This window comes from Conger conger, chromosome 5 (genome assembly GCF_963514075.1).
Source record: "Conger conger chromosome 5, fConCon1.1, whole genome shotgun sequence".
In the NCBI taxonomy this organism is placed as follows: Eukaryota; Metazoa; Chordata; class Actinopteri; order Anguilliformes; family Congridae; genus Conger; species Conger conger.
The window spans coordinates 51,483,646-51,497,915 of record NC_083764.1 but is presented as its reverse complement, the minus strand read 5'-3'; the positions used below and the strand labels follow the sequence as shown (position 1 = coordinate 51,497,915).

The 14,270-nt window shown below is 41.4% G+C and overlaps 2 protein-coding genes across 10 annotated transcripts in view; both read left to right on the top strand.

Annotated features, from left to right (window-relative positions):
• LOC133129236 (rho GTPase-activating protein 29-like) overlaps nucleotides 1-6,912 on the top strand; it is a 40,118-nt gene extending 33,206 nt beyond the window's left edge. For 5 of the 8 annotated variants that reach the window (XM_061243184.1, XM_061243182.1, XM_061243180.1 and 2 more), the window contains 7 exons: nucleotides 598-761; nucleotides 1,434-1,622; nucleotides 1,858-1,995; nucleotides 2,553-2,785; nucleotides 3,562-3,886; nucleotides 4,583-4,691; nucleotides 5,613-6,912. In XM_061243184.1, coding sequence (XP_061099168.1) covers nucleotides 598-761; nucleotides 1,434-1,622; nucleotides 1,858-1,995; nucleotides 2,553-2,785; nucleotides 3,562-3,886; nucleotides 4,583-4,691; nucleotides 5,613-6,523 — 2,069 coding nt within the window. In that variant the 3' untranslated portion in view covers nucleotides 6,524-6,912. The remainder of the gene's footprint in view (nucleotides 1-597; nucleotides 762-1,433; nucleotides 1,623-1,857; nucleotides 1,996-2,552; nucleotides 2,786-3,561; nucleotides 3,887-4,582; nucleotides 4,692-5,612) is intronic. The other 3 variants (XM_061243185.1, XM_061243183.1, XM_061243179.1) reach the window with 1 other exon arrangement.
• A 5,289-nt stretch (nucleotides 6,913-12,201) lies between these two features.
• LOC133127994 (retinal-specific phospholipid-transporting ATPase ABCA4-like) overlaps nucleotides 12,202-14,270 on the top strand; it is a 43,156-nt gene continuing 41,087 nt past the window's right edge. For both annotated transcript variants that reach the window (XM_061241169.1, XM_061241170.1), the window contains exons 1-2: nucleotides 12,202-12,267; nucleotides 13,854-13,947. In XM_061241169.1, coding sequence (XP_061097153.1) covers nucleotides 12,202-12,267; nucleotides 13,854-13,947 — 160 coding nt within the window. The remainder of the gene's footprint in view (nucleotides 12,268-13,853; nucleotides 13,948-14,270) is intronic.

Sequence of the window (14,270 nt, the reverse complement as noted above, 5' to 3'; positions counted from 1 at the left end):
CTACAGGGCTGTTTTTACTCTCGGCCCAGCTGCGCAGATGGTAATGTTGTTCTTGGCAGCGGCTCCACGAGGTCAGTCCCCCCTTTTCCTAAAATCGGTTCCCTCACTAGGCCCTCCCCCTATCTGTTATTTTTGAAAGCACCAGGAGAGTTTGTGCTTTGCCTGCTGAACCAATTAAATCTGCTAACTGGGGTCGTGACTGGAATGGATTTACTAGCAGATTGACATTGAAAGTGATATTATCTGCCCCATTTTGATGAGTCATCACACAATATATGTGAAATATTAATCCTCCATGTCACTTCATGGTTTAATGCTTCATGGTAAATGGTGTAATCATTTCATTTCTGACATTATTCCATACTTCTGTGTCATATCATTGTTTGTTATATCACCACCATTACAGTGTGTTCGAAATGCAGTGTAAGTAAATTGTATTTTGCGTATAATGTTCAGGGTGTTTCAACATCTCTAAGTGCAGTTTGCAGCAAGGTAACGCTCATATGACTATGCAAATTAGTTAAATGGCAGTGTCCCCATTTTCCCTGGGGCTGGCTGACAGGGATGTGTTCCCCCCTCCTCCCCTCTGTGTCCCAGGCCTGGGTGAGATGGTGACCGAGACGACGAGCTCCCCCGGACCCTTCCGGAATGCGCAGATGTCCAAGGCGGCTCAGACCCACAAGCTGCGGAAACTGCGCGCCCCGTCAAAGTGCCGGGAGTGCGACGGCCTGGTGGTATTCCACGGAGCGGACTGTGAGGAGGTGAAGGCACAGGGATGCCGTCCACAGCCAGGGAAACTGCTCAAGCTTTATCATCTTTAATAATTCATAATAATCATTTGTTTTTTTCAGCTGACGCCTTTATCCAAAGCGCCTTATTGTTGATTAGACTAAGCAGGGGACAGTGGTGTGGATGTTATTGTGGCTACACCGGGGCTTGACCCACCAATCCTCCGGGTCCCAGTCATGTACCTTAGCCACTAGACTACTGGCTGCCCCACTGTTTTTCGTCTGGTATTGACAAATGCCTGGATTCACTGAATATTTACCCTTAACTTTACTCACAATTGTATGCAGTCTTTAATTTTATTCAGTTTGGTGAGTTCCTAAACATTAACTTGCTAAACTGCAACCGCCACTGTATTATAAGCATGTTAGTTGCTTGTCTTGGTGTCAAAATTGTAACTGAAGTATATCAAATAATGATAAAGATGGCATGGTACACTCAGGCATTATGTTAACATATGCAATCTCAAATGTATGTGTACATTTGTTTATTTATTACACATTCCTCATGAATTTTCAAATGAGGATTTTGTTAAATACCTAACAATTGTTGCAACTTCATGAAGGGTGTTTTTGACATCCATGGCAATATATATTCCTAAATTTATTGAAAAGTATGTTTTAACAGTTTCCCCCTTTCGTTTCCAGTGCTCTTTGGCATGCCACAAAAAGTGTCTGGAGACGCTGGCTATTCAGTGCGGTCATAAGAAACTCCATGGAAAGCTTCATCTCTTTGGGATTGACTTCACCCAGGCTGGCAAAAACAGCCCTGATGGAATACCCTTCATCATCAAAAAGTGCATCTCGGAGATCGAAAACCGGGCCCTAACTATCAAGGTAGCCTCATACTCACTGATAATCCACATACAAAATCTTGGGATTTGGGATTTTTTTAAGCAATTGGGATGCTTTTAAAAACTATACAATGAAGTCCCTCTCTCACACTATTTTATTTTCCTCTCATTTTACAACTGACTGGCAAAAGTCTTTGTCCAAAGGCACTTATGTTTTTCTAAATGTTTATTTGTGCAGCTACCATTTGAACAAAAACTATGTTTATTTACGTGTAAAGGGTATCTATCGTGTGAATGGAGCCAAATCCCGAGTTGAGAAGCTTTGCCAGGCTTTCGAAAATGGGAAGGACCTGGTGGAGCTCTCTGACCACTTCCCCCATGACATCAGCAACGTACTCAAACTGTACCTCCGACAGGTATGCTTCCGACAAAGTTCTTTTGACGTTTCAAGTTCATATACATATTTACATGCCAAACCTAGATGCTCCAGCAGGAGGATTTATAATGAGATCCCAATTATTGTATCAAACTAAGGCTTACAGGTACAAAATGAGGCTACAGTAAATAATTACTCCAATCAGTAAAGGATTCACTTTATTAAGAAACATATTTTCAAAATGATGAACATGGTGTCATAAATAGTATACATATGAATTGATATTTTATATGGCTGTTTACAGTATCAAGTAGAAAACTTGCATATCACTCAAAATTCAAGGCAAGTCTGTTGAAAAACGTTTTAAAGAAGCCAAACTAGCCAAACATCTAACTTCATTTTCAAAAGAGGTGCACCAGTGTAAGGTTCATCAAAATAAATAATAACAAATAAGTAATAATAATACGTTTCGGTCAAAGGACCGTCATCAGTACAGTTCCACTACCACGTCAACCTTTGAAAACATTCTATGATATTAGGCGCAGTACCTGACCACATTTATAAATTGCTGTTAACACCAGTTTTTCTGCCCCACAGCTACCCGAACCTCTGATCTTGTTCCGTTACTATAACGACTACATCGGCCTGGTGAAGGAGAGCCAGTGCGCCATCATGGACGAGGTGGACGCAGCGCGGAAAAGCCCGGCCTCCGAGCAGCCCACACTCAGCGTGGAGCTCAACCGCGTGATCCTAAAGCTCAGAGACCTGCTCCGGCAGCTGCCCTCCACCCACTACAGAACCCTGCAGTTCCTCCTACAACACCTGTACAGGTATGCTATGTGCTCTACAGTGGACAGTGGGTGGATTTTGGGGGGCTTGTAAATTGGAACGCGCGGCTAATTTCTGAAAATGTATTTGTAATCTGTTTTATGACCGTCTACTACCCTTGTATTCATAGATTTAACCTACGGGGTTTTTTGTTTAGTTTACTTTATTTTGATAATCATAATAAACGTACAGCCAACAGTCATGCATAAATTGAAAAATTATCGAGGATGATGCTGATGATGATGATGAAATAAAGTTTCAGAAACTTCTTTCCATTGTGGTCCTCATTGAAAGACAAGATGAATAGGCAAACATGACATTGGCAGGTCTATTCCACAGCTTATATTATAAAACAGAGAAGTATATAAAATATATATTACACATCCCTTCATCTCCAATGTCTTAATGCCTGTCATGACTAGCCTGGACCACAAAAGAAAACTTTAGCATATTAATTTCCGGTTCAGCTTAAGCCCATTGATGAATGTTTTAAAGAATTTGATCGTACTTTCCAAGCATATCTTCACTGACTTGCAAAAGCCTTCTACAGTATGTTGAAAACTGGAATTCTAAGGTGTAGCAATAGCATCGTTACTTTTTCACGTGGGGATTTTAACCACTTTTGAGACTGCCGTTTCTTTCATCGCAATTGCGCCATCAAAAGTTGGTCAATGCTAATTTGCTAATGGGCACGCTCTTGTTATCGCGTGTGCTTCCTGTAATCACAACAGACTGAGGTTTCACTTAATCATCTTTCTCCTCCACCGCCATACCCCAGAGTGACGGAAAACGCAGACGAGAACAAAATGACGGCGAGCAACCTGGGCATCATCTTCGGGCCGACGCTGATCAAGCCCCGGCAGACCGAGGCCGAGGTGTCCCTGTCCTCCCTGGTGGACTACCCCTTCCAGGCGCTGATCGTGGAGCTGCTGATCCGCCACTTCCACAAGATCTTTGACGCACCCCTCAGCCCCTCCACGGCCGGGCCCCCGGCCGGGGAGGGCTCCCCCCTGCCCATGAAGGGAGTGGTCGCCCGTCTGACCGCCGTGGAGAAGGCGCAGAGGCTCAGCCGCCACTCCAAGTCCCTCGGCGACTTCAAGGAGGTGAGCACCACCGTGCTGCACCCCTTCACCCTTTCAGTCAAAATTTTGAAAGTTGAGAATTTAGTAGGGGTTTAATAGGGGATTTTACGGTAGTTTGAGTGCTATATAGCACTCGCAACATTACACCTTTTCGACCAATCAAATTGGCTGCTATACTATTGTTTTGAGCCCCTATTAAAATCCTACTAAATTTTCTCACCACCTCAATTTCTCAACCAAAGCCAAAACCAAATCTCAACAAAAAGTTTTGTGTGGAGTTCATTCATATTGGGCTTGGTACTGAATGGGTTAATTGTCAGACCAGGGTAAAATATTGAATTGTTTTGGATTCAGATACTTTTCTACTGAGCCTGTCCGGTAATTGGAACCTATGAAATACTCTCAAAAACTGCAAATCCTGTCTTCTGGTCCCCTTGGTTTGCACAGCTGCACCAGGGAAGATCAATTAAGCATAGAAAAGTATTTGAATCCAAAATGAGGTATTTGACTCAGGTCTGTACGAAGTAAGAGTGTGGATTTAATCAAAACCAAAGTCAAGGATAAATATTTGTTCCAGGCAAAATATAAAGTCAAGTGTGGATTGAATTCAGGCAGATAGATAATGCAAATATGGATTGAATCACAACCAAGATTTATGTTGAATGAATCCAGTCCTGACCCGTACCTGACTTTTCCCCCTGTGCCCCTGTTTAACAGCAGAGTGCTAAAGTCTACAAAAGGCACTCCTCTGTGATCCCTTCCACACACCTGCAGTGTGAAGTGAAGGCACCAAAAGCCAAGCCAGACGGGACCGAGTTTGAAAATGGTCAGTATAATGGTGGTGTACAGTATGTGTGGGCAATGTGGAGCAGCAGTGTAGAGTTTCAAATTCAGCAGCTTGTAGCCTAGTGGCTAAGGTACGTGACTGGGTTGCGGAAGATTGGTGGTTCAAGCCTCGTTGTAACCACAATAAGATCCATACAGCTGTTGGGCCCTTGAGCAAGGCCCTTAACCCTACATTGCTCTTACCGTTTGGGCGTACACACAAATTATATTAGACTGTATAAACAAACTCAACTGAACCAACACATAGCTCACTGCTCTGTTCATTAACATGATTTATTCATAGTCTTCATATTTTTTATAACATTGTAGCAGAGAGACTTTTTTATTGTAGAATGACAAGTTTTTAGTAGTTTGTTCCGCTTCTGATGCAACTGATTGATAGCGTTTGCTAACTACGTCGTATCAGACTGTATAATCTAAATACTTTTAGATGTCTAATAAAGTTTGATGTAGTGCATCCTCCATCTGAGATCTCAGTCCAACATGTCTTACATACGACCATTCTTTTATTGTTTGGTAAGTTTTAAACCCAAACGCAATCATTCGGGGTATATCCTAGGTGGACATAAACTCTGGAAATGATGATAACAGCATAGCACTGACACATGCGCGTTTGTGAAAATGTACCTTTTCGTGAAATAACGGCACCCAGGCAGCTTTGTGATTAATGGGATTAACTATAGCAAGAGTGTCACAAAAATGTAGCGAGATTTTTGGTTTTTCACCTTCACTAACAAGTACAAATCACAATTAAACTTCAAGTCACATCAGCCAAGTCCAAGTTAACTCATTTTCTTAGCGACCCAAATGTAACTTGAGTCCAGATCACAGACTCGAGTCTCCAACAATGATTTACAGTAACAGAACTTGTTTTTAATTACACGTTGTGTTCCACATACAGCCGCGGCTCAGAACTCCGAGAAACTCAACGGCCTCCCATCGTCCGACCCGCCGGAGATGCAGAGATCCACGCTGGTGATCAATCGGCCCTACATCAGCACGACCAAAGTCCAACTGCGGCCGCCGCGGGGAAAACTGGCGTCCCGTCCCATCAGCATGCCCACCGGCCCCGCCCAGCTCAGCGAGCGCAACTCCCGCAACTCTTCTGAGCGCGAGCGTAACCCCGCCATTGAGGAGGGGGCCGAGCCAGAGCGGCCTGTAACCAGGGCAGGCGGAAACTACCGGAACACATACATCGACACACAGACTCTGCGCCGGACATGGGACAAGCAGTACAAACACTTTGACGTAACCCCGAGGACCGCTATGATCTTGGCAAACACGCCCTCTGCCTCCGTAGCGGGGGACTCTGGGACTTCTGCCGCTGGGGCCCCAGGGAGCAGCACAGTCAGTACCGTCAGCACAGTAAGCACCCTCTTCCCCAATGCCCCTTACACGGTCTCCATAAGGCCCGGGAGGTCATTGAGAAGGGAAGACAACGTCAGCGAATCCATGGCCCCTCCCCCTACCTTCAGGGCACCACGTACCTTGCAACCCCCACCCGGAACTTTCTACAAACCGCCCTCCAGTGGCAGGGCGAAGCTGTCTGCCGCCTCGGGAGCCAAGCCGAGCGCCTCGGCTGACTGTAGCGCAGAGACCGGGCCCGGGGCAGTGCAGTACACGGACAGCAGCTTGGAATGTGAGGCCCCGCCCACCGAGTCCCTCCCCTCGCCCGCCGCCTCCGTCTCCCCGCCCCTGTCTCCCAGCAACAGCCCCGAGAACCTCAGTCCCACCGAAGCGAAACCGGTTTACCAGCGCCTCCGGCCCCGTCGCCTGCAGGAGTTCGAGCACAGGGAAGCACATTTTGTATGACCCTCACACAAACTCAAAAGTTGCAAATATTTTTATACGTATATATCTTTATATAAATTCAACTTTTGTGCCATATTGTATATTGGGGGGGGGGAAGATGTGTCATTTGGGGGGGAAAACATTTTCAAGAGCTGTGAAAAATGACCACAGAAGTGTTATGCTCATTAATATATTCCTTGTTTCCTGTTTGTGATGTCACATTTTGAGCTCGAAGGAATATTTGATCCCAAATTTATGCACTTACTTGGAAAAGTGTGTATTTATTAGATATTTAACTCATTAGTGACTGTTGCTTTATTAAAGTAATAAGAACTAGACCCTATAATATTCTGAATTTACATCAACAATTATTGTCATATCTCTTGAAAATAAAGTGCTTTTTTTGTAAATTGCATCACTGTTTTTCTCCAACTTTACAAAATTGTAAAACATTCTGAACTGCAATTTATTTTTACTCGCAAGATATTAAAGATAAAAATTGAAGCACACACAAGAAAAAACTTTCTAAGAATATCTCATTCTTTTATTTGTATGGTTTAATGCCAAACTTATTTTATTTTGTTACAGTTGTACATGTACTGTTTTCTTTCATAATCTTTGATGCGCATTCTGGGCTTTAACACAAATTAAAATAAGTGGAACTGAATTCATTACAGCAGTATTTTATGTGCATTTTAGCCGCACAACATGTGATCATTTGGGTAGCCCATGAGGTGGTTTGGGGTCAGGAAGTTGATGGAGGAGTAAACTGAGTCTCTTGCACCTCACCTGACTGTATGGTTTCAGTTCTGGTGTCAGTTCAGTTAATCCTGGATTTTTAAGATTAATTCAGTCATGTTTATGAAAGGTTAAAAACAAAGCTTTGAGCATGTAGTCGACTCCTTCCCCTGTTCCACCGCCTTCTCCAACTACTCGAGCTGCCTTTTCATTATATGATACTGTCGATATTTTGTTTCGGTCACTTCAGGCTCTGCAACATACATATGAGTTCTCGCAGGGTTAGTTCATGCAGATCACGCCATGGGTCATTCACAAGTAACAGGCTATTCACAAATTATTTTCATACAAATCTTTTTCCTGAAAAAACTGCCCTGCGGTTATTGTAATATTGTCACTCGCCCTCATGTCATTTCATTATGATATGGATAACATCATATCATCTTGCACTGAGCAAGCATATGCTAATGCCTGGAAGGGCTTCCTGATTCACTGGTGCTGTCATTTCTGTATTTATTTTTTATGTCTTGCAGTGTGAATTTCTTTTTGTATTTTAGTTTCGAGAACATCACAAATGGTAGCACTTGTGTTACTTTCCACTCAAAGTTCATAACAAAGAGTATTGTGGCGAGATTGAACCTGGGCCTTGACATCTGATGCTCAATGTGAGTTTTCACACCTGACAGTTGACAAAGGTGACTTAATTGCTAAGAAACAACTCTAAATCTACAGGGGCTGCAGTGTGCTTTCCTTAATTCTACCTCTAAATTAATTTATTCAATCATTCTGTCTTTTAGAAAAGTTACTTGTGTTTATATCTATGTCACCTGATGGTCTATGTCCTCTAGGACCCAGAACCCCCATATATGTTGGATTTCCCCTTTCTAATGACAAGCAAAATGCCCTGTTTCAACCCAGTAAGTGGTTATTGTTGGGTGTCTGTGCTGTATAATGTCCTCTGTATGGACCCCAAAATTATATTTGTAGTTAAATACCGGTATGTACTTTGAGGAGTGGTGTCATGATTATTTTCAGTTAAGGTAGTTTGTGCACCAAGAACGATGCTAATGGCAGACTTTTTACCGGAATACATTTAATAATGTATACGCATTTTTTTATGTGTAATTGTCTGAATAATGGCAAAAAATAAAATAATCTTTTTGAAAAAAAAAAATGCAAAGGAAGATATCCTCTTCCCAGTTTGTGTCAATACTTACTTTCCTCTAGATTAAGTCATGGGTCTTGGGGAGCTAGGCACTGAATGTCCAAATGTTACAAGTATAAATATGAAGTAATCAAGTATAATATCGGTCTACGCATAATCAATTAGTATAAATACTCATACATTTGCTTAGTCACTGCTATTTTGCCGAGATTTCAAACTCATAATCATTCTAGCATAGTGACATCATACACAAAAACGGAGCCAAATAAATAATGCTTAAGAGCAATTTTACCGTTATGTTAAATGTACTGGGAAGCTGTTGTCAGTTTGCGTTCTATCACTGGAGCTTTAGACGATTATATTCAGCCATGACAAACATGTCACTGCCCGCAGTCCTAATTATTTATGTCATGTGTAGGCCTACTCCAGGACTGCGCAGCTCAGTGGCGATTCAGCTCCAGCAGTTTATTAACAATAACAAGCCAATAGCATTTCATATGTGTTCAAGACTTAAAACTAGTAACACTATTCACAAATACTTTTCCGTCCTTATTTGCAAACCAGAAGTAAACTTGGCAAGGTCGCCGCTCTTTTAACAAAATGGATGAATGTGCTTTCTTCAGCCTGTCACAGAAGAGAGCTTAAGGAAATCTGATTAGGGGCACAACCTAGAATTGTAAGAAGCGGCTGCATTAGTAGCAACATGTAGCTCTCTGCTAAACGTTTTTATTTATCGTTTATTTCCCCAGATGAGGTTGAAAGCTCACGCTTCACTTCTGAGGTAAGCAAGCTAACTTTTGTCAGTTGTGCCGTTTTATTTCCCCTAGGTATAAAGGTAAACTGAACAACAGTTGCTGAGTTTGAACTCAAAGATAATATCTCTTCCTGGTTATTCTCACAGTGTTGCTGCAATATTGCAGTATGTTAATATCTTTTTTCTTTTTCTTTTTTTACATTTTTATTGCCTAAATCATAGTTTGTTCATAAAATGATCACTTATTTAAATGTAATTTCTTGAAATGAAATGAAACGATTTTACAAAAAAATGAAGTGATCTCCTGTTTAAAATTCTAATTAAATGAGAAGAAGTGGTTGAGTGTAAATTCATAATTATATAGCTAATTTAATCAATTTCATTCACTTCTGTGGTACAACTTTACAGGGTTGCTGGTCACTGCAATCAGTTAAAGCAGATGTATCTTAATTACAGAAGTATCAAACTTCACCTGACTTCAGGAAGAACTGCGGCTGGGGTTAGAAAAGGGTCAATGAGAATGTCTGCATTTTGTTTGTTAAACAAAACAAAAAAGTTCATGACATGGCCAGAACTGTAATAAAGTAAAATAATCTAGAACTCTTTAAGTAAGCCAAGAAATGTTTACATCTACTGTACACATATAATTTGGCAGATGTGTAGTTTATGGTTCAATGGTCTGATTTAACCTGGTAATTATGCAATCATCCGATAGGCCTACGTATGGGACAAATGTTATCTGACAGACCAGAGTTATAGACTTCAGTGAGCCTGGTTATGTTTTTAATGGTGAACCAGAGGCGATCAATTTCTGATGTGCACTGCAATGGCCCATTTTGAAATGAGTTGCAGTCACTGAGTTCAGGAAATACACGACTTGACACTGATGTGTATGTGTGTGTGCGGGCGTGTGTGCTTTTATGATTCACTGTATTTCGCTTCTAAAGCCCTGCTACTCACATCTGTCCTCAAGGACTGAGAACTGCTGGTTTTCCACCCTCCCTTTACCTGGGAGTCTGGTGTGAAGACAGTCTGGCCACTCTGTATCACTAATTGTTAATTGCCTGGGAGAAAGGAAAACCAGGACTAAGATTTGGATTCCAGGGCCAGATTTGAGTATCCATGGCCAAAGTATCCCGCACAATATAGCACCAAAACATGCTGGCATCATTCATTGCGTGTATCCTAGTCAGACCAAGGGACGTTATTGTAAATGTGTCCTGGGTGTGCAATGTTGGATATTGCTGCATGTAGTGGGTGGTGGTCACTATTACAGCCTAAATCCAGCACAAAGTTGGTGGTGCTATAATAAGCCAAGTATTGGTAATGATATAGAGTTTGCATATAGCTGTAGATTTGTAGATGTAGATGTAGATATCGCGGCATCAACAATAATCAGCTAGTGCTGGTAAGTCTCTTGGACCATTGCTGGTTGCATATGTTGGATAATTCCTGCTGGCCCACTGAAAAAAAATTGCATTATGGTGAACACCAAACCAACTAGGCTGCATTTACTGACCTTTATATGACTCCCACGGTGACCTGGCTTTGACTAGAACAAGGAAAATAAAAATAAACATATTTATATCGACTGTGGTAACCCCAGAGTGAATGGTTCCGGAGCTTCCGTAATGGTGTTGGATCCACTCTTACCCACAGAAGTCAAGATTGTCAATCGTAGTATTGATTGATAGTCTTCATCCCATATTAAAACATTTCATAGACATTTCAAGATGGCAATTTCCCTGTCCAAAGGGCACCTGTAATTGCCCAATGGTTTGAAAAGCAGGGCACTGATGTTTATATCCATGTGTATTTGTTTTGTCTGTCAAGACCTGAACCTAATATATCATTTATAGGATATCCTGAAATGACATCTGAGACAGTCTTTTCAATGTACACTCAGTGAGCACTTTATTAGGTATTTATTAGACTTATTTTTTAGACTTATACTTCTGTAGCCTATCCACTTAGTGTTATCATGCATTGTGTGTTCAGAGTTGCTCTCCTGCATACCACTGTTGTAATGTGTGGTTATTTGCGTTACTGTCACCTTCCTGTTGGCTTTGACCAGTCTGGCCATTCTCCTCTGACATCACTCATTAACAAGGCATTTCTCTCTGCAGAACTGCTGCTCACTGGATTTTTTGTTTAGTTTTTGCACCATTCTTTGAAAACTCTAGAGACTAGTGTGCATGAAAATCCCAGGAGATCAGCAGATACTGAGATACTCAAACCACCCTGTCTGCCACCAACAATCATTCCACAGTCAAAATCACTTTGATCACATTCTGATGGTTCATGTGAACATTAACTGAAGCTTCTGACCCGTGATACATGACTGTATGCATTGCACTGCTGCCACACAATTGGCTGATTAGATAATCGCATAAATAAGTAGGTGTAATAAAGTGAAAATGATCCTAATAAAATGCTCGGTGAGTGTATATATCAACTGATTCAGACCTAATAGTCTGAATAGTGTACTTTACATTGGTGTTTCCGTCATTTCCGCAATTTACAACAGCAATTATGAAATTAGCTAATGTAAGCAGACTTCAACTAAATTCACCTCAGTGAAAAAAATTACCACTTCCACAGTTTACATGGTTTTATGAAATTGCTCTTGTTGAGGCATGAACAGTTTCATAATCATGTCAATGGAGTGGTTTTCTGATGAGGCATTCTTAGAAGCTTCCTCCTTCATCAGCACAATCATGTGCAGTGTGGACTCTTGGCTGTGTTCGAAACCACACGCTACTAGCAAATCACTCATTCTAAATTTCAGGGTGATTTTCATTGAAATCATACAAGTGGTATGCCAAGTATGCACTTTCGAATGCAGCCCTTGTCTCCTTCACTTCCTTAGCTTGCCAATGTGACTGATGGATGCTTTGAACGTCCAATCAAACATTTTCCCTCAGAGAAACATTGACATAATGGGTTCTTCACCTGTGAACCTGGACTGCGAGATCTTATCATTTTGTGTTCTTCCAGGTTTGTGACCCGCTGGTGACCCCTTTTTGGGGTTTCAGAAGAGTCATGAACACCAGCAGTCAGGTCCGACTGCTGCTGTGGAAAAACTGGACTCTCCGCAAAAGACAAAAGGTAGAACCTGTTGCCTCACCTTCAATGAGAGTAGACAGAAATAACTTCACCTTTAATTGGGCCTTCAGGCCCACTGAGGTATATCAGCTTGTAAATAAAGGGTAACCAGCCCATTAAAAAGGCAAGTGTTTACAGGGCTTTGTTTTGAAGGGTCAGAGGTCACGAGGGGCTGCTACTTTAAAGCAGCTGCCTCAGTGAAGACATAAAAGTACACACGGAGATGTTTACACACAATGGTTCTTGCATGAGGCCAAACAAGTGCGGACAAGAGAAGCTAAGCACTTAGGACCCACTGTCCCCTCTATTGTGAAAGTTCAGTCACCCGTTTACCCATCGTTACATTTCAGAAGCATTTCAGCAGAGTCCTTTTGAAGTTAGGCTGGGCACAGACTCAAACACTCACAGTAACATTCAATTTGAAAAGAAATAGGGTGCAGCTGTTCTTGTGTCCATTAAGAGCTTAATTGCATGTTTTTGTCCATATAATTTTGAGGGTTGAGAATATTTCTAAAGGACATTGTTATTTAGGTTCATGTATCTTATGTAAATGTAGTGACTCCAACTAACAGATCGGGGGGTAATGGTTCTCTCATTAAGGAATAAAAAAATTATGGTGGGTCAAAGACCAAATACTGTAAGGGTTATGGAACAGTGTTTCACATCCAATTTTTGTCACATGGCACGGCATGATAGTAGTTTACACTGTCGCTTCTATTATTAAAGGATGGCTTAGGGGATATTTACACAGCAGTTGGAATCTGATATTTTTCATATCCGATTTTTTGTACCCACTGTCACACCCAATTATGATTAATGGCACTTGAAATAACCCATTTAAACTTAGACGTTTGAGAAATACTGTCAAGCTCTTATGCTTCAGGGGAAGCCTGGGTAGTTCTTTGAAGAAATATTATTGGTTGGTCACTGCAGTAATCACAGGAAGTTATCTAACTGCAGACTGAGATGAAGATTTTTGAATTGTGGGAATGTGTTGCATGAGGCAGTTATGGCAAGGTGCTTAATTCGATTTGCATAATACCCCTAGAAGTGGCCCAATCAAAAGCTCATGTAATTAAAGGTAGCTGTGATATCCAATCACAAACTATACATGGTTTAGTACCAAGTACCAAGGTACATTACACATATAATAACTATAACAAGTGGCTGTCAGTTGGCCCATCCTGCTAAAACGGATAAGCTCAGTTTTCAGTTCAGTTCAGTGACACATCCCTCTGGTGTCAAATGCTGGCTGTGCCAATGCTAGCTTTTGTTGGCAGTCCCACAGGGCAAAGCATAATTAGCTGAAGCATCATCCAGGGCAGGAGGCTGTTATCTGTGCCAACGGCACGTGCGCTCCTCTGATACCATGACTGCACAGCTCTGCTTGTGGGCTAGAGTGTGAAAAGCAGCTTTGGCTGGAAGCCTGTGCCTTGCAATTTTGCCGTTCCAAATGGGACAAAATGAACAAAGAAAATGGATAAAAACTGCTTTGAAAAATTCAACTAAGCATTTAGAACATTACAACATTCTTTCCAAATGCATGAAGCCTGCAGGAGTTGTATAAATGTATTTTTATTGCTTGACAGATTCGATTTGTTGTTGAAATCCTGTGGCCAGTAGTGCTGTTTGTTGGACTGGTATGGTTAAGGAAGGCTAACCCTCTCTATCGCCAACATGAATGTAAGCTTTTTATTTGTTTATCTCGATATATTTTAGCATACATTTACTTAAATGTCATTCAAAGAATGAAACTCCTGAACCTTTTTTTAAATTAAGCTGTTTTTATTACATGCATTACCTTATTACTGTATGTTGATTCAATGGCATGTATCTGTATATTTCTCTGAAACAGGACGTCCTTAGTGCAATGTATTTGTTCATATAGTTGTATATTTCTCTGTAGAAGTGGAAGTTTAGCATCTGGCAACCTCCCAGAATCTAATTTAAAATGTTCAGTTTCCAAAACAAGGGTATTGCAATTCAAAGAAGGGATGCCTCCTTAC